The 24,436-nt window shown below is 50.9% G+C and overlaps 1 protein-coding gene across 4 annotated transcripts in view; it reads left to right on the top strand.

Annotated features, from left to right (window-relative positions):
* ST3GAL2 (ST3 beta-galactoside alpha-2,3-sialyltransferase 2) overlaps window positions 1-23,121 on the top strand; it is a 42,683-nt gene extending 19,562 nt beyond the window's left edge. The window contains exons 1-8 of one of the 4 annotated variants that reach the window (XM_036345951.1): window positions 2,253-2,809; window positions 3,021-3,071; window positions 10,172-11,547; window positions 14,170-14,363; window positions 16,890-17,069; window positions 19,353-19,398; window positions 19,693-19,812; window positions 20,616-23,121. In XM_036345951.1, the coding sequence (XP_036201844.1) occupies window positions 11,209-11,547; window positions 14,170-14,363; window positions 16,890-17,069; window positions 19,353-19,398; window positions 19,693-19,812; window positions 20,616-20,789 (1,053 nt within the window). In that variant the 5' untranslated portion in view covers window positions 2,253-2,809; window positions 3,021-3,071; window positions 10,172-11,208 and the 3' untranslated portion in view covers window positions 20,790-23,121. Of the gene's footprint in view, window positions 1-2,252; window positions 2,810-3,020; window positions 3,072-6,776; window positions 7,391-9,573; window positions 9,701-10,171; window positions 11,548-14,169; window positions 14,364-16,889; window positions 17,070-19,352; window positions 19,399-19,692; window positions 19,813-20,615 lie in introns of those variants that run through there. The other 3 variants (XM_036345953.1, XM_036345952.1, XM_036345949.1) reach the window with 3 other exon arrangements.
* Window positions 23,122-24,436: the final 1,315 nt, after the last annotated feature.

Raw genomic sequence — 24,436 nt, 5'->3', positions numbered from 1 at the left:
TACTCTCTGTAAAAAATCAATAAAATATATTAAAAAAAAAAGAAAACTAAATTTGTTGAACACATTACCAAGGAAGAATAAGGTACAGTAAAGTAGGGAATTTCATTGTGAAATCACACCAAGTTTCTGCCTTGTTGAAGAGACTAGTGCTGCTGAAAACTGTAGTCTTCATTTAAAAAATGTATAATATGCTGACAATTTAACACATTGCGGGCGGATCATGAGCATTCTCGTGTTTTCATATTACACAGTGTTTTACATCAATGTTAAAGGCACGCCTTAAAATTAAATACCCATTGCATTTCGACGTTTCTTATTACATGTTCTTATAAGCTAGTACCTTTTTTTTTTTTTAAATTTTTTTATTTTATTGATTTTTTACAGAGAGGAGGGGAGAGAGATAGAGAGTTAGAAACATCGATGAAAGAGAAACATCGATCAGCTGCCTCCTGCACATCTCCCACTGGGGATGTGCCCACAACCCAGGTACATGCCCTTGACCGGAATCGAACCTGGGACCCTTCAGTCCGCAGGCCGACGCTCTATCCACTGAGCCAAACCGGTTTCGGCAAGCTAGTACCTTTTTAAAGTTTGATACTTTGTAAAACATTTTTTTGTACTCGCTCAGTAGGAACTTATCTGGCCACTGGGTAAAACTAGCAATAAAACTATTGGTGTACAATGTGTTGAGATAACCACTAAAAGAATAGGAACATAATTTCCAAGTCAGGAGGGGGAAAAAAGTGTTTGGAGTGGGGAGAGTGTTGGATTGCCAAGAAAATCAAAACTAAAGTAAAATTAGTGGAGAGAAAATACCAAGTACGATAGTAACATAAGTCCAAGTACATAATACTAGTAAGTGTAATGGATGACATGCATGTGTTAAAAAGAAAACGTCTCAGATTGGATAAAAACCAAGTAAGGAATGGTCTGGAGCCGAGAGACTCGTCAGCAGGACAGAGAGACTTAATAAGAGCCGCCCTGACCTTATCACGGTGGTTCTGTTCTTTAAATGACTTTCTATTCCTTTGCCCCACTTCCCCCTCCCCAAACATTTCTGTGGGGCCTTATCTGCCTAGCTCTTAAGATAACATTGTTTTTCTGAACTTTGCTTCCTGACCTAGTGTAGTTATGTATAACACGAGAGGCTCAGCACGTAACACTCATGCCCTGCCCACCTGCGCACGCCTCACCGTGCCCTCCCCACCCACTGGCCGCCAGCCTTGCTGCGTTCGGAGCCTGTGGGCCGTGGGGGAGGGACCAAGAGGTGCGCCATGCACTTCCCACTTCCTAGTGACTGGTCCTTTGGTCATTCTGGCGGTCCGGTGTTACGGCCACTGGCCTTTTATAATATAGATATTCCTGGACTTTTCCCCCAAAAGACAGACAGGCTACACTCTGGGACTCCTTGAGGGGGCAAGTGTGGAACAGAGCAGGGACCCCCACATCTCAACTCTCCCCCTGGGGCGCTCCCACTAATGCCTCAGAGCCCAGCATTCCTCCCCTTACAGCCTGTTTCTTAGGGTACACCATTGAGTCTCTTGCAATAAAGACTTATTTCTCTAGGACTTAATTGAAAGTTAGCTAGAATGACAATCACAAGTTTGAAAAACGTTAGCGCTTGCTTTCTGGTTTCCTGGCTGCTAATTCTGGGCAGCATCAGAAGTACTGTTGTGCCCAGATTTCATGATTCCCAAGAACCCACAGGGAGCCAGCGAGTCTTTGCAAAAGCAAAGAGTCATTCATTTCAAACCTAGGTTTGGCTCCCCTGCCACACTCACCGATGCAACGGTAAGCTCCAGTGGCCGAGAGAGAGAAAACTCTGTGTGGAGAGAGCATAGTGATGGCGTACACTTCCCTTGACTATCTTCCGGGAAGAAGCTTGCTGAGCACATGGCCAAGTTAAGATGGAGGGCATAGCCCTTACCCTGGGGCAAGGTGGAGGGCGTAGTCCTCGCCCTTTCAGTACCAGAGCTGAGATCTCAGATTGGATGTCAAATGAAGGCGAGGTGTCCGGCAGGAAGGCAGAGGCTCAAGAGGCAGAGTCTGCCTGGCCAGTGTGGCTCAATGGTTGAGCGTCAACCTATGAACCAGGAGATCACGGTTCAATTCCTGGTCAGGGCACATGCCCTGGGTCTCGGGCTCCATCCCCAGTTGGGGGGGGGGGGTGCAGGAGGCAGCCAGTCAATGATTCTCTCTCACCATTGATGTTCCTCTTTTTCTCTCTCTCTCTCTCTGAAATAAATTAAAAAAATAAAAAGAGGCAGAGGCTGCCCAAGGACCTTTAATTGGGAAACAGAGAGGTTGACCATGAGGGTCTGCCAGAGGCCGGTGCCAGGATGTTGTGCGGTGACTTCCTTTATCCAAGCTTGTGGAGGCGAAGCAACCCGCTCTCAGCCCCTTGAAGGACAGGCCTTATGGGTTTGAGATGCGTCTAAGGGAGGGCTGTCCGGTTCCTTCCTCAAGGAATGACCGGCACTGCCCCCTCCCCCAGGGCACCTTCTGCTCTCTGCCATCGCCACACCCAGGACGCAGGGAGTTGCCAGGCTGGTAGGGATCTGGGGCACAGGGAACCCTTCCATGCTTATACCCCAGTTAGTGGGAAAAGCCACTCTGAAAGGCAGTAGATGCTTGTGGGAGGAGCACTGGCCTTGGAGCTGTCAGGCCTGGAGTGGCATCAAAGCGACATCACTTACTGCCTGGCTGACCTCGTTCAGCTTGACCTCGTTCGGCCAGTCCGGACTTCTGTGAATACCGAATGAGAGGCTGTGCCCCCAAGGGCTCAGAAACTCATAAAGCAGCGTGCGACGTGAGTAATAATCTGTGCTTTGATGCTTTTCCTTGTGGCTCTGGGACACATCCGCGGGCTGGGTGTCAGCGGGTGGAAAGAGGGTGGCTTTATCAGCAGCATCTTAGGCTGGCTTTTTGCCTTCTCCCCACCCCTTTCAGATTTAAGCAGCCTCCTTTCCGCCATCCTCTGCATCTAATTTTGACATTTCTTTTCTCTGCCTGCCAAGAAGATTGTGTTCGGCTGCACTCGTCTGAGACTGTGGTATCCTGTGCTTCATCAGGTTAGTTTGATGGTTTGTCTCCTGGGAACTGACTGGAGACGGGCTCTAACGCCACCCTAGCCTCCCCTTTTGGGGGCAGCCTTTGCACTCAGCCCCTACACTTGCCTCTTCTCTCCTTTACCCGAGAGCTGGCTATGGCCCCCGTCAGCTTCCATTGGCTCCTCGTATCTGCTTAGGCGTGCACCTCCTGAGTGGCAGAAGGCTGTTGGAGGAGGGAGATCAGCTATTCTTCAAAGCCTTCGCTGCCCCTGACCTTTTGGATACTGGTCGCCAGTTCTGGTGCTCTGTCTGGCGTTTCAGGCTTGCCCGGTCATTCGGGGAGCGTTTATGGTTAAATGGTCTCCCCAGACTTGCATAATGTGTGACCACAAACCTTTTGGAAGACCACAGCATTGCCTTGCCACCCGCTAAATTGTCCTCATTACTCCCCGTCCCTCCTATAGGACTCTTCCACAGCGGCTCTCTGAAGGTCTCCGACCCCAACAATAAAAAGACCTTCTCATTGTCTGCCACCCAGGCATCACTCCCTGGGACTGTGCTCCGTGCTCTGCTTTGCTTCCTGTTTCGCAGGGAGGAGACCCTGTCCATGTAGGCGCTCGCTCCTACCCCTTCTTGTTCCCCAAGGACTTTGCTTCTCAATTCACCTTTTTCCTGCAGCTTGAACGTTTCCTTCTACTAAGCCACTCCCACTAGGATCCAAACATTCTGTAATATCTCCCAACTTAATACCCTTTCCACTTTATCCCATTCCCTTTTCTTTGGTAACATCTTTATTAAAATACTAGAGGCCCGGTGCACGAATTTGTGCACTGGTGGGGTCCCTCAGCCTGTCCTGTGCCCTCTGGCAATCTGGGACCCCTCGGGGGATGTCAGAGAGCTGGTTTCATCCCGATCCAGTAAGGAGGGAGCCCGATCCTGTGCATGGAGTGTCTGTCCCCTGTTGGTCATAGCGACCAGTCAACTGGTCATTCAGTTGCTCAGGCTTTTATATATATAGACTAGAGACCTGATGCACGAAATTTTGCAAGGGGCTTGGCCCTTGCAGCCCAGGCTTTGTCAGGAAGGACATTCAGCTGCCCAGTCTAATTAGCATATTATGCTTTTATTATTATAGATAATTCACATACCATACAGTATGTGAATTATACTGTACACATTTCAGGTGTACAGTTCAGTGGATTTTAGTCTGTTCACATGGTTATGCAACCATCACCACAAACAATTTTAGAACATTTCATCACCCTAGAAGGGAACTCCCTACATATTAGCAATCACACCCCATTTCCCCCAACCCTCCAGCCCTAGGCAACCACTAATCTGCTTTAGAGATTTGCCTCTTCAGCACATTGCACACAAATGGAATCAGAGCATATGCAGCCTTCTGTGACTGGCTGCTTTTACTCAGCACACTGTTTTCCAAGGTTCCTTCACGGTGTAGTTGGTGTGTGTCAGTCCGTCATTCCTTTTTTTGGCTGAGTAAGATTCCATTGTATGGGTGGACAACATTTTGTTAGTTCGTCAGTTGATGGAGCTTTGAGTTGTTTCCACCTTGGAGCTAACAGGAATAATGCGGCTTATAATCATTTGCGTACAAATTTGGGTGTGGACATGTGTTTTCTTTTCTCTAGCTGAGTCATATGGTAATAATAGTTCCATGTTTAACCTTTTGAGGAACTGCCAGACTCTTTGCCAAAGTAGCTGCATCATTTTACAATCCCACCAGCAACGTATGGGCGTTCTTCACTAACTCTTGTTAATATAATATCTTTCATTATAGCCATCCTAGTGGTTGGGAAGTGATATCTGATTGTGGTCTTGATTTGTATTCCCCTGATAGCCAATGATGTTGAGCCTCTTTTCGTCTGCTTATTGGCCATTCCTCACCTGTCCAGTTTTCACCCCATCTTTCTCTGGGTCAGCCATTGTGAAGGTCACCGCTGACTTCCATCTAGCCACAGAATGGTTGGTTCTCAGTCACATCTTACCTCTTAAGAAAAATTTGGCACAGTGACTTCTCCTTCATTGTTTTTTTTTAAAAAAAAATATTTTTTAAATTGATTTTTAGAGAGTAAGGGAGAGGGATAAAGAGACAGAAACACCGATGAGAGAGAAGCAGCGTCCACCGGCTGCCTCCTGCACACCCCCCACTGGGTATCAGGCCACAACTCAGGCATGTGCCCTGACCCAGTATCAAACCAGTGACCTCTTGGTTCATGGGTTGACACTTAACCACTGAGACACACCGGCTGGGCTCTCCTTCATTCTTGAAACACTTTCTTCTCTTGGTTTCCCAGGTACAGGGCTGGTTTCTGCCCCCTGCTTAACAGGGCCATTTCTTTCCTATCTCTCTTCTGGCCTCCACTTCTAGACATTGGAGTGCCTCAGGGCTCTCTCCTGGGCCACCTTCTCTTATCTGTGTCAGACCCTCCCTAGATAATTTCATCTGGTCCTGTCGTTTTTAAAAATAAACTGTACTTTCAAACGGATCCCTTCGGCTCTAGCCTCATCCATGAGCTTCAGATCTGTGTCCAGTTTCCTCTTGCCATTTCCATGTGGATGTCTAAAGGTCATCTCACATTTAATCAGCCGCAAACAGAGCTTTTGCTTTTTTCCCCACCCAAACCCATTCCTTTCCTGTCTTTTCTTTAAGATATTTTTATTGATTTCAGAGAGGAAGGGAGAGGGAGTGAGAGATAGAAACACCAATGATGAGAGAGAATTATTGATCGGCTGCCCGCTGCACACCCCCACTGGGATGGAGGCCGAAACCTAGGCATGTGCCCTGACCGAGAATCAAACCTGTGACCTCTGGGTGCATGGGACGATATTCAACCACTGAGCCACACCAGCCAGGGCTCCTGTCTTTTCTGTGTGAATGAATGCCACCCCTACCACCAGGTTGCTCAGGTCACAGTCCTCTGTGTCACTCTGATTTGGGCCTTCCTCCCCCATCCCCCACCCGCTTCCAGCCCATCAGTTAAACCCTCCAGAACACAGCCAGCCACTACTCACCACCAGCACTGTTTGGGGTATTACAGGAGCGCCTCTCTGGTCTCCATGCTAGGCTCCCACGGCAGCCAGAGTGACTTTTTAGTAAAAAAAAATGTTTTAACCTTAAAAACATTAGATTTTATTATGAAATACATCACACTTTCAACATCGTACATATCACATCTATACTCCTTTAAGAACAAAAATCAAAATCACTCTGTACTCTATTCCTGACCCAATACTTCAGAAGCCTCTGTCGGCCCCTCCTTGATCGTATCTGCCTTCCTTCCCCTCCAGAGGGAATTTCCTGAATTTGGCTCTGTTGTCTTGATTGTATCTATTTGTTTTATCCTCTATGTATAGAGGCCTAAACAATTTCTTACTTGTCTTTGGGTACTTTTGAACTTTTCATGAACTCATACTCTAGGCATTTATCCATGACTTATTCTTTTTGCTCAACATAATGGGGTTTTTTGCTCATATTCATTCCTGTTGATGTCTAAAACTGGTGTTCGTTCATTTTTACTATATGACGTGAATGTACCACAACTTATCCATTCTGTGCTGATGGCCATTTCGCTTGCAGTTTTCCGCGGTTACCCAGTGCTGTCAGGAGCATTCTTTTGCGTCTCTTCCTGCACATGTTCCTGTGTACCTGGCAGTAGTAGAAATACCTGAGTTTGCCATATACCACGAGGATGCCCAAAATTAAAAAGATAGAAAAGATCACGGCGTGGAACAACAAATGGAACTCTCATACAGTACTAGTGGGAATGTACAATGCTACAACCACTTTAGAAAACTGTATGGTTATTTCTAGTAAAGTTAAGCACACACCTATCCTAAGATCTAACAGCTCCACTCCCAGGCATTTACCCAAGGGCCATGGGGAGGGGGGAGGTGTCCACAAAAGGCCTTGCACAAGACGTTCATGGCCGTTAGATTCCTAATGACCCAAAACAGGAAGCAGTTTAAATGTCCAGACATGGAGGAGGATAAACTGCTGATGCACACAGACTGCTGGATGAATCTCTAAAACACTGCACCGGGCAAAAGAAGCCAGACGCCAGGGTACATACATACTGTGTGTTTGTATGGGGTTCAAGAGCAAGTCAATCCAATCTGTGGTGACAACTCAGAGAACTGTGAGCGGTGGATCTTGCCTGGAAGGGAGCACAGGGAACTTTCTGGACTGATGATGTCAATGCTCTGTATTTTACACAGATGCACACATACATGGAAATTCACCAAGCTTTACATGGAAAGAGCTCTGTATTTTATTATATATGAATTAAGCCTTACTGGAAAAAAAAATTGTTCCAAGTGAGGTAAGACTTGGGGGTTGGGGTGTCCTATCCCACCCCATCCCACTGGCCCCTTAAGTGTCTACCGGAAGAATAAAGAAGCGTCATGAGCCGGGAGGCCCAGAAGGCTAGCCTGCTTCCTTTTGTGGGCAACAGAGGTGGGGACTGATGCCAAAGTGTGTGCTTGCGCCCCCCCACCCCGACTTTTTTATATCGGGGTATATGCATGGGCTTAGTGTGAATGTCAGAGCAGCTGTGAAGGGGAGACATCAGAAGTAGTCAGTGGGCTCCTGGAGGGACTGGGGGTTCCCAGGAGAAAACGAGACAAGTGAAAGCACTTAGTGAGGGTCAGCAGCGGATGACTTCTGGGGTTTTTAATGCATGCCTGGGGACCTCTGATCTTTTTTAGTCCCAATTAGCAACAACCTGCACTTCCATTTGCACTCAATGCAAGTCGAGCAGCTCAGAGCAGCTCAAGCTCCCGGGAGCAGCCTGGCCGTGGGGTTCCCAAAGCTGGGCTTTTGCCAGCCACTCTATTTCTGTGCTCTTTCCTAACATGTTGTTTGAAACTAGGGCTTTTCCTCTCCCCACCAAGGCGGTCAGGTGCCTCTTCATTGAGTTAGAATCCCCAGGAGTTCTGACGCCCCTGATGGGGGATGTTTCCTTTAGAGCCTCCTGTGCCTTCAGTGGCCACTGTAGGCTGCCCACCAGAAACCAGGTCTCCCTAGGGAGGCCCCCGCTCCCATCCCTTGCTCAGTCTGGACCGTCACCGCCTCCCAGGGCCCCCTTGCCTCACAGCTGACACTCAGGTCACGGGACGCTGAGCGGAACTCTGTCAAACCAAGTTCTCCTCCTTAGATGTTGGGCATGGAAATGGGCCCAGGGGGGACTGGAAGAGACCGTTCAGCCAAATGTCATGCCTGGAGTCAGGCCTGCCAGACGGCAGTAGAGTTGGAGGGAGCACACCAGAGCCAGTGCTGCTGGGGCCCCAGGAGGGGAGAGCCAGGAGCCCTGGGTGAGGCGTGTGGGGGAAGCTTCACTCTTGACCCTGGGAAGCCAGCTTCTGTGTCTCCTTGTCTCTCATCCCTGACCCCTGGCCAGTCACAGGCTTTGGACCAGATAGACCTGGACTCAGATCTTGCCTCCATTCTTGAGGTCTGACTTAATGCAAGTTCCTTCACTTCTGTGAGCCTTGCCTTCCCCCCCATGCCCTCTGCCGCCCCCCTGCTGGATAATGCTGTCCTTGTTGGAATGTGCTGGTTCCTTTCCCTGATGGCTTTGACCCCAGAAATTTGAGCTGCCACGAAGGGGCAGCTGAGGTTCTTAAACAGAGAGGCGGAGAGGCCTTCTCTGCAGCCAGGGGCAGCAGCCAGGGGACCCGGGAAGAGCTGGCTGCAGCTGGGGCTCTCAGTGAGCGGTGGTGAGGCCCAGGGGTCAGGTCAGAACCAGACTATCAGATTAGGCAGGAGCTGGCGGGGAGAGGCAGGGAGCCAGGATTAAGTAATCCTTGTGGTGTTGGGACCAGGGCCCGGAGGCCGCACTCTCAGCATTGCCTTGACCCTGCCCCAGCTCCTTTGCAGATGGCGTGGGTTCAGGCCAAACCACTGGCAAGTGGCCTCTTCTCCCTGCTCTTGCCAGCCAGGGCAGCACAGGGCTCAGGCTGTCATTTCATCCATAACATACAGATGAAGACAATGCCCAGAGGGCCGGGTGGTGGTGGTGCTGAGCCTTGGCACCCTGTGTTCAGACACAGTCATGTCCTGTCCCTGACACCAGGCCTGGAAGGATGGTTAATCCCCGAGCTAACCCAGGAATGTCTCATCTATAATCCACATTGAGAGAGAAGAGGGCAAGTTTCAGGGCCCGGGCCAGCCTCCTGTGTTACTTAGAGGGGCTTCTCACAGGCACCAGGACGGGAGTCATATCCTCAGTCCCCTGGGATATTGTTCAGTTAAGTTTTACCTGAAATTAACCTCACATACCTGAACTAGGGACATTTAAAAAACATATTCTATTGAGAGTTTGTTATAAAGTTGTTCCCCAGGCCACAAGGTAATAAAAGGATTAGGCGCAGCCTTGCAGGAAGCAGGCGGGGAGCTGAGGAGGGCCAGGATGAATCTTGGGCCTGGGTGATCGCATGCCTGGGGTCAGGGAGGGGGCCTGTAAGGGAAACGGTGCTAGGAGCTTTCTAAACCTGGTTCTTGCAGGGACTTGCCTTGTGACTCGAGGGGATCACGTTCAGTCCTTGTTTACCTTCTGGCTAAGAAGTGAGGATGGTGGGTTCATCTCGTCCTGAGGCCCCAAGTGAGGAGAGCAACGGCTATCTGTGGATAGGTAGAGGCGAGAGCCCTTTCTTTTGTTTACCCTTCGGTTAGGTGGGCATTGCCTCTCCTACCAGCTTGGTTCCTGCTGTGACTTGGGGGCAGAGCTGGGGGAGAACGTGTGTGCCAGTGGTTCTCAACCTTCCTAGTGTCGCGCCCCTTTCCTACAGTTCCTCATGTTGTGGTGACCCCCAACCATAAAATTATTTCCGTTGCTACTTCATAACTAATTTTTCTACTGTTATGAATCGTAATGTAAATATCTGATATGCAGGATGTATGTTCATTGTTACAAACTGAACATAATTAAAGCATAGTGATTAATCACAAAAACAATATGTAATTATATATGTGTTTTCCGATGGTCTTAGGCGACCCCTGTGAAAGGGTCGTTCGACTCCCAAAAGGATCGCGACCCACAGGTTGAGAACCGCTGACGTGTGCCATTTTGTCTGCACGTTATTTTTTCTCTCTGCAATTTCAGGGTCATGCTAAGGCAGCCGGGCGCCTGACAAGCGAGGGGAACCTGCCAAGGGATTACTGCTAGCAGGAGCTGACGGCAAGACGGCAGGACGGCTGGTCCCTGAGGAGCGGGGATGGGCAGAGCAGCCTCTGAGTTCGGGCCAGCAGCACCAGGAAGGAGGCCTGGGCTCTGGCTGGGAGCCTGGCACACGCTCTGCTGACCCAGATGACCCAGACTGCGTTCAAAGCAGCACACCGCTGAGCAGCAGCTGTGCCCAGGCCCCAGGACTCCATTGCTGCAGGAGCTCTGCACCCCCTTAGGAAACTGCAGTGGGGCTGGGACCATCGGGAGAAGGGACCTGTACCTCGATGGGAAGTGGAAGGACAGAACCTGACGCAAGGAGGATCTTGGTCTCTGCAGCAGGGTTTTGTGACACCCACAGAGCGTCCTGGTTTCTTCCCTCAGGGTTGGGGCCTGGGTCCCCTCCCCTGGCAGAGGGGTTGGGGCCGGAGGACCATCTGAGGGGTGGCTGCCTCTTGCATGGAATCAAGGCTGCTTGAAGCCCACATGTCCTCTGTTGCGATTGGGGTTCAAGGGCTTCCCTGCTGCAGGGGGCGAGGGGCTGCCTCGGTGTCTGCTCATGAACCACAAGGACCTCGACTACTCCAGACTGGATCATTTCAAGCCGCCAAAGAGGGGGACCCCCAGCGCTGGCAGCCAGCAAGCCCAATGGACTAGAAGGCTGGAATGGACTGACCTCCCCCTTGCCAGGGCAGCGGGAGAGGCAGAGCATCTGTGGCCCAGCTAGTGACAGAGGGACCCAATGAAGCCATAAGCAGGGGCCCAAGTGGCTCAGGGACAGGGGAGCCACTCTTGCCCACGTGCTTTCTCCTGACCTTGAGATTGGGCGTGGCCTGGGACGCCTGCTGCCATCTGCTCTGCAGCACACGCCCTTATGCCCTAGAACAGGCAGGCCTGCCAGTGGCCGAGAAAGCAGTGGCCGCAGGGACACCGGCCGCCCTCCGGGCTGGTGGTCCAGCCTCCCGGGGCCTCAAACCATGAAGTGCTCCCTGCGGGTGTGGTTCCTCTCCGTGGCCTTCCTGCTGGTGTTCATCATGTCACTGCTCTTCACCTACTCTCACCACAGCATGGCCACCCTGCCCTACCTGGACTCGGGGGCCCTGGGGGGCACCCACCGGGTGAAGCTGGTGCCTGGCTATGCCGGCCTACAGCGCCTCAGCAAGGAGGGGCTCGCTGGCAAGAACTGTGCCTGCCGCCACTGCATGGGCGACGCCGGGACCTCCGACTGGTTTGACAGCCACTTCGACAGCAACATTTCCCCTGTCTGGACCCGAGAGAACATGGATCTGCCCCCTGATGTCCAAAAGTGGTGGATGGTGAGAGAGGCATGGCCCCTCCTGTCTACCTTTGCTGCTTTTCTCCAGGGATCTGTTCCCCCACTTCATTTGGGAGTTACTCTTAGAGCCCCCTCTGGGATTTGGGGCTGTCTTCTGGCCCTAGAGTCTTGACAAAACAAGAGGCCCATTTAACCAGAGCTATCTACTAGGATCCCAGAATCTGAAAGGCAGTGAGCTTTGGCCTGGAAGGAGAGAGACCTGATCTTCCCTAGTGCTGGTAGGGGCTGAGCATAGACCAGAAATTCCCACTGGGCCAGGCAGGTGACATAGACAATAGAAGTGGCGGATTCTGCCTTACAGGTCCTGCTTCCTGACAGGAGGGGTCACCAGGAGTCCCACAGGGCCTTCCTGTGACAGCTTGGAGCCCTTGAAGGGTCCTGTCTACTGCTCATAGTCACAGCCTTCCTTTCAAAGTTCAGAGTTCACAGGGCTTGCCCAAGGTCCCAGGTCCCAGTGGTGGCCACCGAGGTCCAGAACAGGACACCAGACAGAGATAAGCCTATGGGCAGGCCAGACTTCCAGCCCACAGGGATGGAACTCGGGGCTCTTCAAGCAGCAAGCAGTAGAAGCCACTTCTCCTCTGCCCCCACAATCACCCTCTTTAACCGTGAACTTAGGAATACACATAGCTAAGTTTGTGTTCATTTTAAAAAAATTTTTTTATTTGATTTATTTTAGAGAGAGAGAGGAAGGGGGAGAGAGAGAAACATCGATGTGTGAGAGAAACATCGATCAGTTGCCTTCTGTCTGTGCCCCAACCAGGGATCAAACCCACAACCTGGGTGCCCTGGCTGGGAATTGAACCCGCCACCATTCAGTGCATGGGACAAAGCTCCAACCAACGGAGCTGCACCAGCCAGGGCTCTGAGTTTGTGTTCTTGTTCCCAGGGGTCCTTCCTGTGCTGAGAAGAGGTAAGAGAAGCAGACCCCCTCTATCCCCTATCCCTTCCACGTATTCTGTCCCCTGAGCAACTCCTGCTCAGCCACAAACCCAGGTATTATGGCTCAACCACAGGGCATTTTATTTTATTTTTTAAAGATTTTTTATTTTGATATTAAATAAATTTTTATTGATTCTAGAGATGAAGGGAGAGGGGGAGAGAGATAGAAACATCAACGATGAGAGAGAATCATTGATTTGCTGCCTCCTGCATGCCCCACAGTGGGGATCGAGCCAGCAACCTGGGATGTGCTCTGGACTGAAATCGAGCCCAGGACCCTTCAGTCCGCAGATGGACACTGTAGCCACTGAACCAAACCAGCTAGGGCTAAAGATTTTTTTATTAATTTTTAGAGAAAGAGGAAGGGAGAGAGAGAGAGAGGGAGAAACATCGATGTGAGAGCACAGCATTGATCGGCCATCTCCTGCACGCTCCCTACTGGGGGTCTATGGAATGGAACTGGCGATATTTTGGTGCATGGGACGATGCCCAACCAACTGAGCCATACAGGCCAGGCACACAGGGCATTTTAAAGGCCTAGCTTGACCTTACCAATTGGTGGCCTGTGGGCCACGGCCAGCCCACTCAGTGTTTTTAAAATATTACTATCAGTGACTCGGCCGGTGTGGCTCAGTGGTTGAGCGTCGACCTGTGAATCGGGAGGTCATGGTTCGATTCCCAGTAGGGCCATATGCCCGGGTTGCGGGCTTGATCCCCAGAGTGGGGTGTGCAGGAGGCAACCAATCGATGATTCTCTCATCATTGATGTTTCTATCTCTCTCTCCCTCTCCCTTCCTCTCTGAAATCAATAAAAATATATTTAAAATAATAATAAAATAAAATATTACTGTTAGTTATCAGCATTTATGAATCAGGATATTGCACATGAAATCCATACATTCGGCTTCTCTTGAAAAGTTAGACAGTGTAGCCCTTCTGGGCTCACAATCTCACGCGGCAACAATTGACTGAAGTTGCCTCTTATTGATGGATGGGGCCTCCTGTTTGCCATGAGCCCCACCTGCCACTTCATTCCTGTGTGTCACCTGCCTGGCTCTGAAGGCATTAGAATGCTACCTGGGCCTCATTTTGTGTGGGTTTTTTTTTTTTTCACCTGCATGGTGCTGGGACATGCAGGAGACCAGCTTCATTCTGGCTAGTCTGGCTTTGAAAGAATGTCTGCGCTTCTCTGCCTTTCCCGGAGGCTCAGGGAGTGGCTCCACCTATCCCATGAATTCTGCCCCAGGCAGCTTCTGTCACCTCCACTCCCAGACTGCAGCTCAGTGGGACTTTCCACCTTACCTGCACCTCAAGACGACCTCTTGATGTGACTCAGAGCTGCCCGGAGGGGACAGCTGAGCAGGGGCCTCTTCATGCCTGAGCGCCCACCCAAGAAGTTTCTCTGCTCCTGGCACAGGCCTACGGGTCCCTGGAGAATGTGCCTTGACCTCCAACCCCCCCTCCAGTGCATCAGAGCAGCTGGAAGGGAGACTTTACTGTGGTTGAGGGGAGGGTCCTCACTGCTCAGAGAACTCCTGCTCCCTGACAGCCTGGTTAGGGGTCCCGTGTGGCTTGGATATTGGAGGGTGAGGGCCGGGGAGGGGAGGCAGGCAGGAGTCCCTCTCTGCTCACACCCACTCCCCTCCCCTCCACTCTGCAGATGTTGCAGCCCCAGTTCAAGTCACACAATACCAATGAGGTGCTGGAGAAGCTCTTCCAGATAGTACCAGGCGAGAACCCCTACCGTTTCCGGGACCCCCAGCAGTGCCGGCGCTGTGCTGTGGTGGGGAACTCGGGCAACCTGCGGGGCTCTGGCTATGGGCCAGATGTGGACCGGCACAACTTCATCATGAGGTGAGCCGCGGGGGCCCCAAGCCTCCTGGAGGGGGGACTGGACTCTGGCCTTGTCTGGCAGTGTAGGAGCTGCCAGCAGCTGGGGCTGCTATAGGTCTCTAACACCCAGACCTGCGATAGGTTCTCACCTTTGTTGGGGTGGATGAGGAGGCAGAATTCCCATTTAAGACTTTCCTTGAGGCCTGTACTCAGTCTCCAAGTCTGAATTAGAGCTGAAATTAGACTCCTAGCTGGCTGCGGGTGAAAACTCCCACCAGAGACCCTCCTACCTGCCTGGTTTCCTCAGTAGTTGCACCAGGGGTGAGGGCCAAACCAAACCAACATCTTGCTTAATAGTCAAAGGTGATTCCTCCTGGAACTCACAGAAGACAGATGTCCTGGACAGAAGAAGAAAAGTAGAATCAATCAGACAAGCAGATGGATGTCTGGTGCTTGCTCTGGGCTGCTGTCCTTTATGTCACAAGGTTTAGATTGGGGTGGAGGGAGGGCTCACTTGTTCAACAAGACATCAGTGCCCAGCCTTGAGGACAGAAGGGTTGGACGGGCATTCATTCCAGACAGGGGCACAGAACAAGAAGTCTGGGGATGGACAGGGACTAAGAGTGGACTTGTGAGCCGGGTGCGGGCTGCTCCTTCTGCCCTGGACCTGTTTTTTCTGACTTCTTCACTAGACTTGGAGGCAGGAATGCCACCCCACTCCGTGGAGGAAGAGCCCTTAAGAATAAGATACTGAAAATGCCCAGTTTCACGAAGTCTCTCGTAGGATGAGCGTTGCAGAAAGACCGGGTTTCCCAGGAGGAGGAAGGAAGGGCTTTATCTTAGAATCTGTTGCTGTCTCCATAGCAACACCGAGACAGCAATGTCTCGGAGGCTTTCCTCATTCCTTGCAAAACCCTTCTTATGGTGAGAATGGTGCGGTAACGGGGAGGGGAGTACCAGGCACCATCCAGGAACCCAGAGCCCCTGAGATTCTCCCCATCGTCCAGTTGCTAGCAAAGGAGGCAAGCTGGGGGCTAAAGAGGGGCCTCTATTTACCCAGAGACAGTGGCTGAGGTTGGGGAATGAAGCGTCCATTACTCCAGTCAACCTGCCCAGCAAGTGGGAGGAACCTCAAGGAGGTGGAGGCTCTGCAGCAGGGCCCACTGAAGGGAGGGAGGCATAGTGATGCTGGATGACAGGTCTAAGAAGGGACTTTGAAAGCTCTGGCTGCCAATTCAGTGGGAAAGGCAGGTGGAGGGCTGTCTTCAGAAGTCAACCTGGGGCAGCTGTAGCCCTTTGATCTGTAGGACCAGCTTGGTCTCTCCATTGCTGGTGACATGAGGTTTGTTTCTTGGGTCTTCACAAGAGTCAACCTTGACCCCAACTCCTGTCTAGCTTAGAGCCCAGCCAAGACTTCCACTGCCTGCTACCCTTCTGTGCCCCAGCAGCTGAGAAACACCATCCCTATTAAGCCTTCCTATCCAACCTGCTCTGTTCCTCCCAGAAGTGAGGTATTATTGGGAAGGGGGGGGGGGGATGTACACAATAAAAATGAATTCTCCTACGTCCCATTTCCCAAGAGTAAGAATTATTAATAATTTTAATACCATTCCAGATTTTTTTCTATTTGTATGCAAAAGTATTTTTTCTTTTTCTTTCTTTTAATGAAAAATGGTTAGCAAACTATAAAATTTTTAAGTCTTCCTTTTCTGTGTTGTAATTCCCTCCTGCTGCACACAGTAGGTATTCAAGAGCTATGTATTATAAGGAAAGACGTGGGATACCTCACACCACTTGTTTATTTTCACTAAATAACTCTTAGTCTTTTTGTTTAAAGAATAGTTTACCAATTTTTTAGAGAGAGAGAGAGAAACATTGATGTGAGAGCACAACATCAACTGACTGCCTCCTGATTAAACCCACAACCTTCTGGTGTACAGGATGATGCCCAACCAAGTGAGCCACACAGGCCAAGGCTCTTGGACTTATTTCTTACCAGCACATGTAAATCTACTTCATTCATTCTGATGGCCACATGGTATGTGAATGGGCCAAAATGTATAAACTAGTCTTTATTGCTTGATTCTACTTTTCACTATTGTGGTATAGAAGTGAATATCCTTGTACACACGTCTTTGCACACTTATGCACCTATTTTAAAAATATATATATATCTTTATTGATTTCAGAGAGGAAGTGAGAGGGAGAGAGAGATAGAAACATCAATGATGAGAGAGAATCAATGATTGGCTGCCTCCTCCATGATTGGGGATTGAGCCCACAACCTGGGCATATTCCATGACTGGGATCGAACCATGACCTCCTAGTTCATAGCTCAACCACTGAGCAACCACTCTCAGGCCGCACCTATTTTTACAGATGGATTTCTGGTAATAGAATTGCTAGATCAGAGTGTATTTATATATATTTTTTGGCTAGCACCAAATCGTCCTCTAAAAATCTTGTACCAGCTTCTTTTGCCTTTTTCTTTTGTGTGTACCAGTTTCTATGGCAGTTTCTTCTCATGTCAACCTCTTGTCCCTGCAGAATGAATCAGGCACCAACTGTGGGCTTTGAGCAGGATGTTGGCAGCCGAACCACCCACCATTTCATGTACCCTGAGAGTGCCAAGAACCTGCCCGCCAACGTCAGCTTTGTGTTGGTGCCCTTCAAGGCCCTGGACCTGCTGTGGATCGCGAGCGCCCTGTCCACGGGACAGATCCGATTGTGAGCTGCCCTGCTGACTGGGAGTGCAATATGGGTGACAGGACCACCTTGGGAGGAGTCTTCCTGGGGACTGGATCTTAGAATTCCTTTAACTGTTTTAGCCAGGAGGGGCTGGTGCGGAGGGGGCCCCAGGAGGGAGGGCCCCAAGTGGTGCCTTAGCTGAGGCCTGAGTATGTTCTTTTGTCAATTCCCGCATGGTGACAGCCAGCATAGTGGTGGTGGAAAGGTGAGGAAAGAACAGTCTGGTTTTGGTCTCCTTTCCAGGGGGTGGTTCCGAACTGTGGGAGCTCTGCCTTCTGAGAATTTTCTTTGGGGGCGGTGGCTTCGTTTGAAATCTCAGGAAATTCAGTGAACCAAGGTTTTGTTAGTTTGTTTGTTTGTTTTTAAGATTTTAAAAAAATATATTTTATTGATTTTTTTTTTTTTACAGAGAGGAAGGGAGAGGGATAGAGAGCTAGAAACATCACTGAGAGAGAAACATCGATCAGCTGCCTCCTGCACACTCCCTACTGGGGATGTGCCCGCAACCAAGGTACATGCCCTTGACTGGAATCGAACCTGGGACCCTTGAGTCCTCAGGCTGACACTCTGTCCACTGAACCAAACCAGTTAGGGCTTATTGATTTTTAGAAATAGAGGAAGGGAGAGAGAAAGAGAACATTGATTTAAGAGAAACATCTATCAGCTGCCTCCTGCACACCCCCTACCAGGGATTGAGCCTGCAATCCGGGCATGTGCCCTGACTGGGAATCAATCCAGCAACCCCTTGTGCCCAGGATGACGCCCAACCAACTGAGCCACAGCGGCCAGGGCTAACCAAGTATTTTTTTTAGCAGCTTTATTGAGATATAATTCACATACCATACAATTCACCCACGTGAAGTATATAATGCAATGGCTTTTGGCCTATTCAGAGTTGTATAACCATCACCACAATTAATTTTAGAGCACTGTCATGTTCTAAAAATGAAAACCTTTAATCTGCAGATCTAAAGATACCCCTGTACACCATAGCCATCACCCCCACTCCCTTAACCCCCACCACCCAAGGCAACTACTAATCAACTGTCTTAACCATGGTTTTAGTTGTGTGTGCAGCAAAATGTGTGTAACTTAAAATTTACGATTTTAATTGTACAGTTCAGTAGCATTAAGTACATTCACATTATTGTGCAAACATCACCACTGCCCATCTCCAGAACTGTTTTATCATCTCAAATGGAAACTCTGTAGCCATTAAGTAATAACTCCTCATTCCTGTTTTCCCCAAGACCCTGATAATCACTGTTATTTCTGTCTCTATGATTAAGACTATTCTAGGTACTTCATATAAGTAGATTTATGTAGTATTTGTCCCTTTTTATCTGACTTATTTCACTTAGCATGATGTTTTTAAGGTTCATCCATGCTGTAGCATGGATCAGATTTCATTCATTTTATATATTTATATTTTTTATTGATTTCAGAGATGAAGGGAGAGGGAGAGAGAGAAACATCAATGATGAGAGAGAATCATTGATTGGCTGCCTCCTGCACGCCCCCCACTGGGGATCTGCAACCCTGGCATGTGCCCTTGACTGGCATCGAACCTGGGACCTTTCAGTCTGCAGGCCAATGCTCTATCCACCGAGCCAAACCAGCTAGGGCAGATTTCATTCATTTTAAAGGCTAAATAGTATTTCCCTGAATGGACATGTCACATTTTGTTTATCCATTCATCCAATAATGGAAAATTGAGTTGTTGTGACCTCTTGCCTGTTTTCATCATGTATTTTTAAACACAGAATTGTAAGTCACAGTGTCCTGACTTTATGTTTGGGAGACCTAAAAGCTAAAATAAATGCTATAGCGTTTAAATCCCAGAGATTTAAAAGGGATTAAAAAAGGGAGTGTAGGTTACGGGTGTCATGGCTGGCTAATAGGGAAGGAGGGATTTTTGCCAAATGTGAGGAGAGTAGCAAGAGTGTCAGGTGGGCACAGGTAAAAGCACACACATGGTGGGTTTGAGATGATTGGCTAACTCAAGTGGAGAGTTCATAGCAGAGAGTTGTGGGAGAAGAGTTGGGGCTGGAATATGGAAGGGCCAATGTATGTCTAATAAAACATCCTTACTTTATCCTGAAGGGCATGGGGAGTCATTGAAGGTTCTAAGGGAGGTACTGCAGTGATATGGTGTGGGAGAGCAGTCTGGAAGCAGGTGGTCTTGTGGTGAGGCTGTCATCCTTCAGGCCTGAGCAGGAGGGAAGGCACCTAAATGTTTTGTGTGTTTTTGTTTGCTTGCAGTACCTATGCTCCAGTGAAGTCCTTCCTTCGAGTAGACAAAGAAAAGGTAAGTTTCCTCCTCTGCCCCCTTCTTTATCCCCTCCTCATTGGAAACAGTGCAGACCTGACCTCCTGGTGTGCCTGGTCCTGTGGTTCGGGTATGCCTTAGTGCCCTTCTAGAACCTTCAGTGTCCCCATCTGCTGGGATGCCTGACCTCCACAGAGGCTGCAAGGAGACAGGGAACACAGATGAACAGGTCGAAGGGCAAGCGTGGAGGAACTGGCACAAGCTACTCAGAGCCTGTCCCTGTGCCTCTAGGCCCCCCAAACCCTCATGTGCCTGTCACATTTTCTCCTCCAGGTCCAGATCTACAACCCAGCCTTCTTCAAGTACATCCATGACAGGTGGACAGAGCATCACGGGCGGTACCCTTCCACAGGGATGCTGGTGCTCTTCTTTGCCCTGCATGTGTGTGATGAGGTGGGTAGCCCAGTCTGGGGGTAAATAGTGGGACCCACGGAGCAAGGGAAAGCAGCCCTTCTCAGGGCTCAGTAGTGCTTCAAGAGGAATGTGCTTTTGTAGGCAGAAACCAAGTGGCTTTGATTTCTCCTCATTTCTAGGTGGTGGAGCTCTGCATTTCCCAAGCTTACTACTATAATTTGACCAAATCTGAAATCACTTCATTTAAAAGTTAAATTTATTCACAAAGGAAATAGAATACTACTTCCATTATTGATATTACTTGCCATAAAGAAAAAAAATAATAAAAGACATAAGTAGAATAGAATGGAGATAGTGTAGTTAAGATTCAGCGGGATGGTTATCTCCCCAGGCCTGCTCTCTTATTGTTAAAAACGGAGGTTAGTCATTCAAGGAGGCATCTTGCTAGTGGGCAGGGGTGCTCTGCCATACACTTCAGTGCTCACACCCAGCACACCCACTTTTGCCAGTAAATCCTTTAACGTAGGGTATTGGGTACTTGACCAGTTTTCAAATAAAAGTACTCCATTAAAAAAAAAAGTTAGCAAGGGTTGGGCTAGCCCTAAATTGGGGCGTTGCTCTTGAAGCAATCAGACGGGTGGAAGGAGCTGAAAGGGGGCAGTAGTCCCCCTCGGTCAGTGTCCTTAGCCCAGGCTTGGGTGTCCCCTCTTCCCATGCATCCCGCGCTCTGGGAATCGATTAGCTGCCGGCCTCCCGGGTTGTCGGGTCGCTGCGGCTCCTTTCTCCTTCCCCACTACTACACAAGGCTCCCCCAGGGTGACTTGCACCGCCCTCCCCTGCAGGTGAACGTGTACGGGTTCGGGGCTGACAGCCGGGGCAACTGGCACCACTACTGGGAGAATAACCGGTACGCGGGCGAGTTCCGGAAGACCGGCGTGCACGACGCCGACTTCGAGGCCCACATCATCGACATGCTGGCCAAGGCCAGTAAGATCGAGGTCTACCGAGGCAACTGAGAAAGGTCTGGCCGCGACTCTTCCCGCCCGCCGCCAAGCGCCCAGCGCCTGTGCGCGCTCCGGGTCGGGACCCTACACCAGCCCGTGGGTGGCGGCTTCCGCCTGCGCGAGTCGCCGGGCGTGGGGCGTCTCCGGGCAACGCTGAACACGCCCGGCCGCGGTCTGGACCAATCATGTTGCAGCCCAGCGAGCGCCGGCTGTTCCCTGCCAATCACAAGACTGGGCCTGGCACCCAATCAACGCGGCGGTCGGGCGGAGCCTCTGTTTATCTCAGTCAATCGTGCCCCTCAACTCGAGTCGACTTCCGGCGCTGGGCTCGTCTCCTCCAATCAATGGCCTTCGGGGCGAACCGGCCGACCCAACCCCCACAGCCCTAGGTTCTTGGGTAGGATTTTGTTTCACGCTTTTTAAAGAGAAGAGGTGGCCTCTGGCCTCGGAGAAGTACTGTCTGCAGGCTGGGTCGGGGCTGTCGCAATTGCTTGCGGGCCTGACCCCGCCGAGGACGCCGAGAAGGAAAGGGAAACGCGGGCCGGGCCGTGGCGGCTCGGCTTCCCTTCCCCGGCGCCCCGCGTGGGTCCAGGAACGGTTCATGTGACTTATGGGAGTGGGGAGGGGGAGCTCTCTTTGACCTTAGAGGCAAAGCCAAAACCCTCCCAAACCTCTCCAGGCTTCCGAGAGAATTTCAGGCCCCGCATTTATTGTTCAGTCCGAGATGGGTGTTAACCCACCAAAGAAAGGCAGTGAGAATCCAGAGGGCGAGTGGCCCTCACCCGACCGCCCTCCCTCCCCGCCTTTGGCCACCCTATGGAATGGCCTTTCTGACCAGGGCATCTAGTGTCTCACCAGAAAACGAACTGTGCTCACCCTTTGCTTGGGGGCGGGGTTCGCCCAGGGCCCAACTCGAACTCGGGTGTACGGAACTGGGCGGGGGACCAGGAAGCCCCCTCACGTCCAATGTAAGGTGCTTCTCACTCACGTGTATCCTAGGCCCCTACTGTTCGCTACAACTTCTAGTGTCTCCTTAGGCCCCGGGCCTCCTCACCAGCTACTTGCTCTAGAAAAAAAAAAATCAAAACATGCCCTGGGATGGCTTAGGGCGCTGCTGCTTCTCTCTCTCTCTCTCTCTCTCTCTCTCTCTCTCTCTCTCTCTCTCTCTCTCTCTCTATCGCACAAACACGTCTTCGGCTGGCTCAAGGGAGCGGGAGCCGCTGGTGGCAAAGACGGCTGGAGATGGGGAGCCCAGCTGCCTGGTGCATGCACCTTCTTCCCTCACTTATCACCCCAAAGAGGAGTAAGAAGCCTCTTGCTTGGGGGTGGTTTTTGCTTTGGGCTCATCATTTAGTTAACCTACAATGACCAGGTATGGCTGACCAACACAAACTCTGTAAAAAATCCCGAGCTGGCCGTGGAAATAGCCGGGAGCCTAGCTGGGGAGGAGTAGACTTGCCCCTCTGCATGCCTCCTCCCCTGACCATGGGTCCCTTTCCGCCGGCTCACCTCTTGCCTTTTCGCTCTCACTCACTTTCCATTTCCAGCTCCGGAGTGGGCTGGGAAGCTAACAACCAGGGATTACAACTGGAAGCTACTACCTGCATGATTGAACCCAGTTTAACCCCCGGGAGGACGCTGCGGGTGGTATTCAGCCTTCAAGGTCAGGGGATTTTAGGGAGGACAAGAGCTTCTGTGAAGCTTCCAAACCACTGAAAGGACCCCCTCTATCCAGCAGTGATAACACACATGCCACCCATTTTCTTAGTGAGTTGGTACCACCAGGCAGCCTCCTGGCTGTGGGTGTAGTTCCTGCAGCCAGCTGGGGGAACAGTAACCAGAAGAGTATTAGAGGAGGCTTGGGGGGGAGCAGTGGGCACCCCCAAAAGTTAATATATGGAGAATTTAGCTTGAGTCTGTACCTTCCTAATTCCCAAAGTAGGTGAAATAAAGAATGGGGGTGGGTTGGGGGAAGTAGGGGTTTGATGGATTGCCTCCTCCCACCGTTCTGGAGAGCCAGGGCACCAGCCATTCTTGCCAGTCTCATCTCAATGCTTCCTGAAGAGGCTGTTTTGAGTGTTTAGAAGATGAGAAAAAAACACAATGCAATTATGCCAAACAGTATTGAGCAGAATAATTTATTTTGTTTTTCTTTGTTTGTTTAAAACAATAATAAACCCCCATTCTGGAAGAGGTAGGTCCCAGCATCCAGCCCAGATCTCCTTTTCTGCAATAGTTATTTAAACAAATGTTTTTTTTTTGTATTATTTTCTTCCCTTTCTCTCTCTTTCTAAATTAAAAAGGACAAAAATACTATATAGTCATTAAACTGTTTTGAAATGTGTCAGTGGGGAGCTGTGACTAAGTAAAGGCTAAGAATGTTGGGGAGATTTTGAAGTGGGGGTATCAACTCCCCAACACCCTTATACAGGAGGCCTCCCAACTCAAAGCCAGCTGCCTCATGTCATAACTAGAGGCCCGGTGCATGAATTCGTGTGTGTGTGGGGGGTCCCTTGGCCTAGTCTGCGGGGATCAGTGGACCTCCGTGCCGCCGCTGCCCAGCCTTACCCACCAGCTTGTCAATTCTGCACAGCACAAAGTAGTGCACGAAGCGGCAGGCGGCCAGGAAGGAGCATGAGGGTGGGCTGGGCAACATGCTGCTCCCGCTCATCCCAGCCCCGCTGCACCCACCACCGCCACTTGGTAGACTCTGCCACTCCGCTGCGGCCTCCATGTGCCCATCCTAGGGCAACACTGGTGCACCCATGACTGCACAGCCACCGCTTGTCATTGCAGCCTCACTCCTCACGTGGTAGTCGGCTCATGCCCAGTCATTCCGATGCCGGTCCCAATCCCAGTCCTGGTTTGGATGGGGGAGAGGCTCAAGCCACCGCAGCTGTGCTTGCCAGCCATGAGCCTGGCATCTGGCACCCGTAGGTCAGCTGAGCGGTGCTCCCACTGTAGGAGCACACTGACCACCAGGGGACAGCTCCTGTATTGAGTGTCTGACCCCTGGTGGTCAGTGCGCATAATAGCAGCCTGTTGACCAGTCGTTCAGTCGCTTAAGGCTTTTACTAATATATATATAGAGAGAGGGGGGCGGGGGCTGGTGCATGAGTTCGTGCACGGGTGGGGTCCCTAGGGGTGGCCTGTGGGGATCTGGCTGAAACCCACAGTCCAATGCCGCCTGCCGCTCCTGCTCATCCCATCCCTGCTGCTCCTGCCGCGGGCTTACACCCAGTCAGTACTGATCGGGAGAGCCTCAGGCCGCAGTGGTGCTCACCAGCCGTGAGCCCTGCGTCTGGCACCCGTCCTGAGGGAGGTAGGGGGGCCAGGATGTGATTGGTCCTCTAGGCGGGTGGTGGGATGCCCTTGCCAGCCTGGGAACCAGATCTGTCCCGCTGACATTTGCGCCAGTTGTCGGGAGCTACCTGGACGCTGCTTTTATATCATTTCTTCCTTGCGGAGCATCTAGGAGGGGAAGCGGCTGCAGTGCCCAAGGCCAACTTCCAGGAGGCCAGTGGCGCTGTCGAGATCAGGCTGGTGGCACTGGCCCATCAGTGTCTGGTCCGTTCTCCAGAGATTGGACCTGCAGGACTACTGAGGGAGTGAGTGGCTGCCACGGAGCTAGTAGGCCGCTTGGATGGGTCGGTCAGCTG

The sequence above is a fragment of the Myotis myotis genome, unplaced genomic scaffold, assembly GCF_014108235.1.
Source record: "Myotis myotis isolate mMyoMyo1 unplaced genomic scaffold, mMyoMyo1.p scaffold_m19_p_19, whole genome shotgun sequence".
NCBI lineage: Eukaryota > Metazoa > Chordata > Mammalia > Chiroptera > Vespertilionidae > Myotis > Myotis myotis.
The sequence above is the reverse complement of the archived record's forward strand: the minus strand, read 5'-3'. Positions and strand labels throughout refer to the sequence as shown.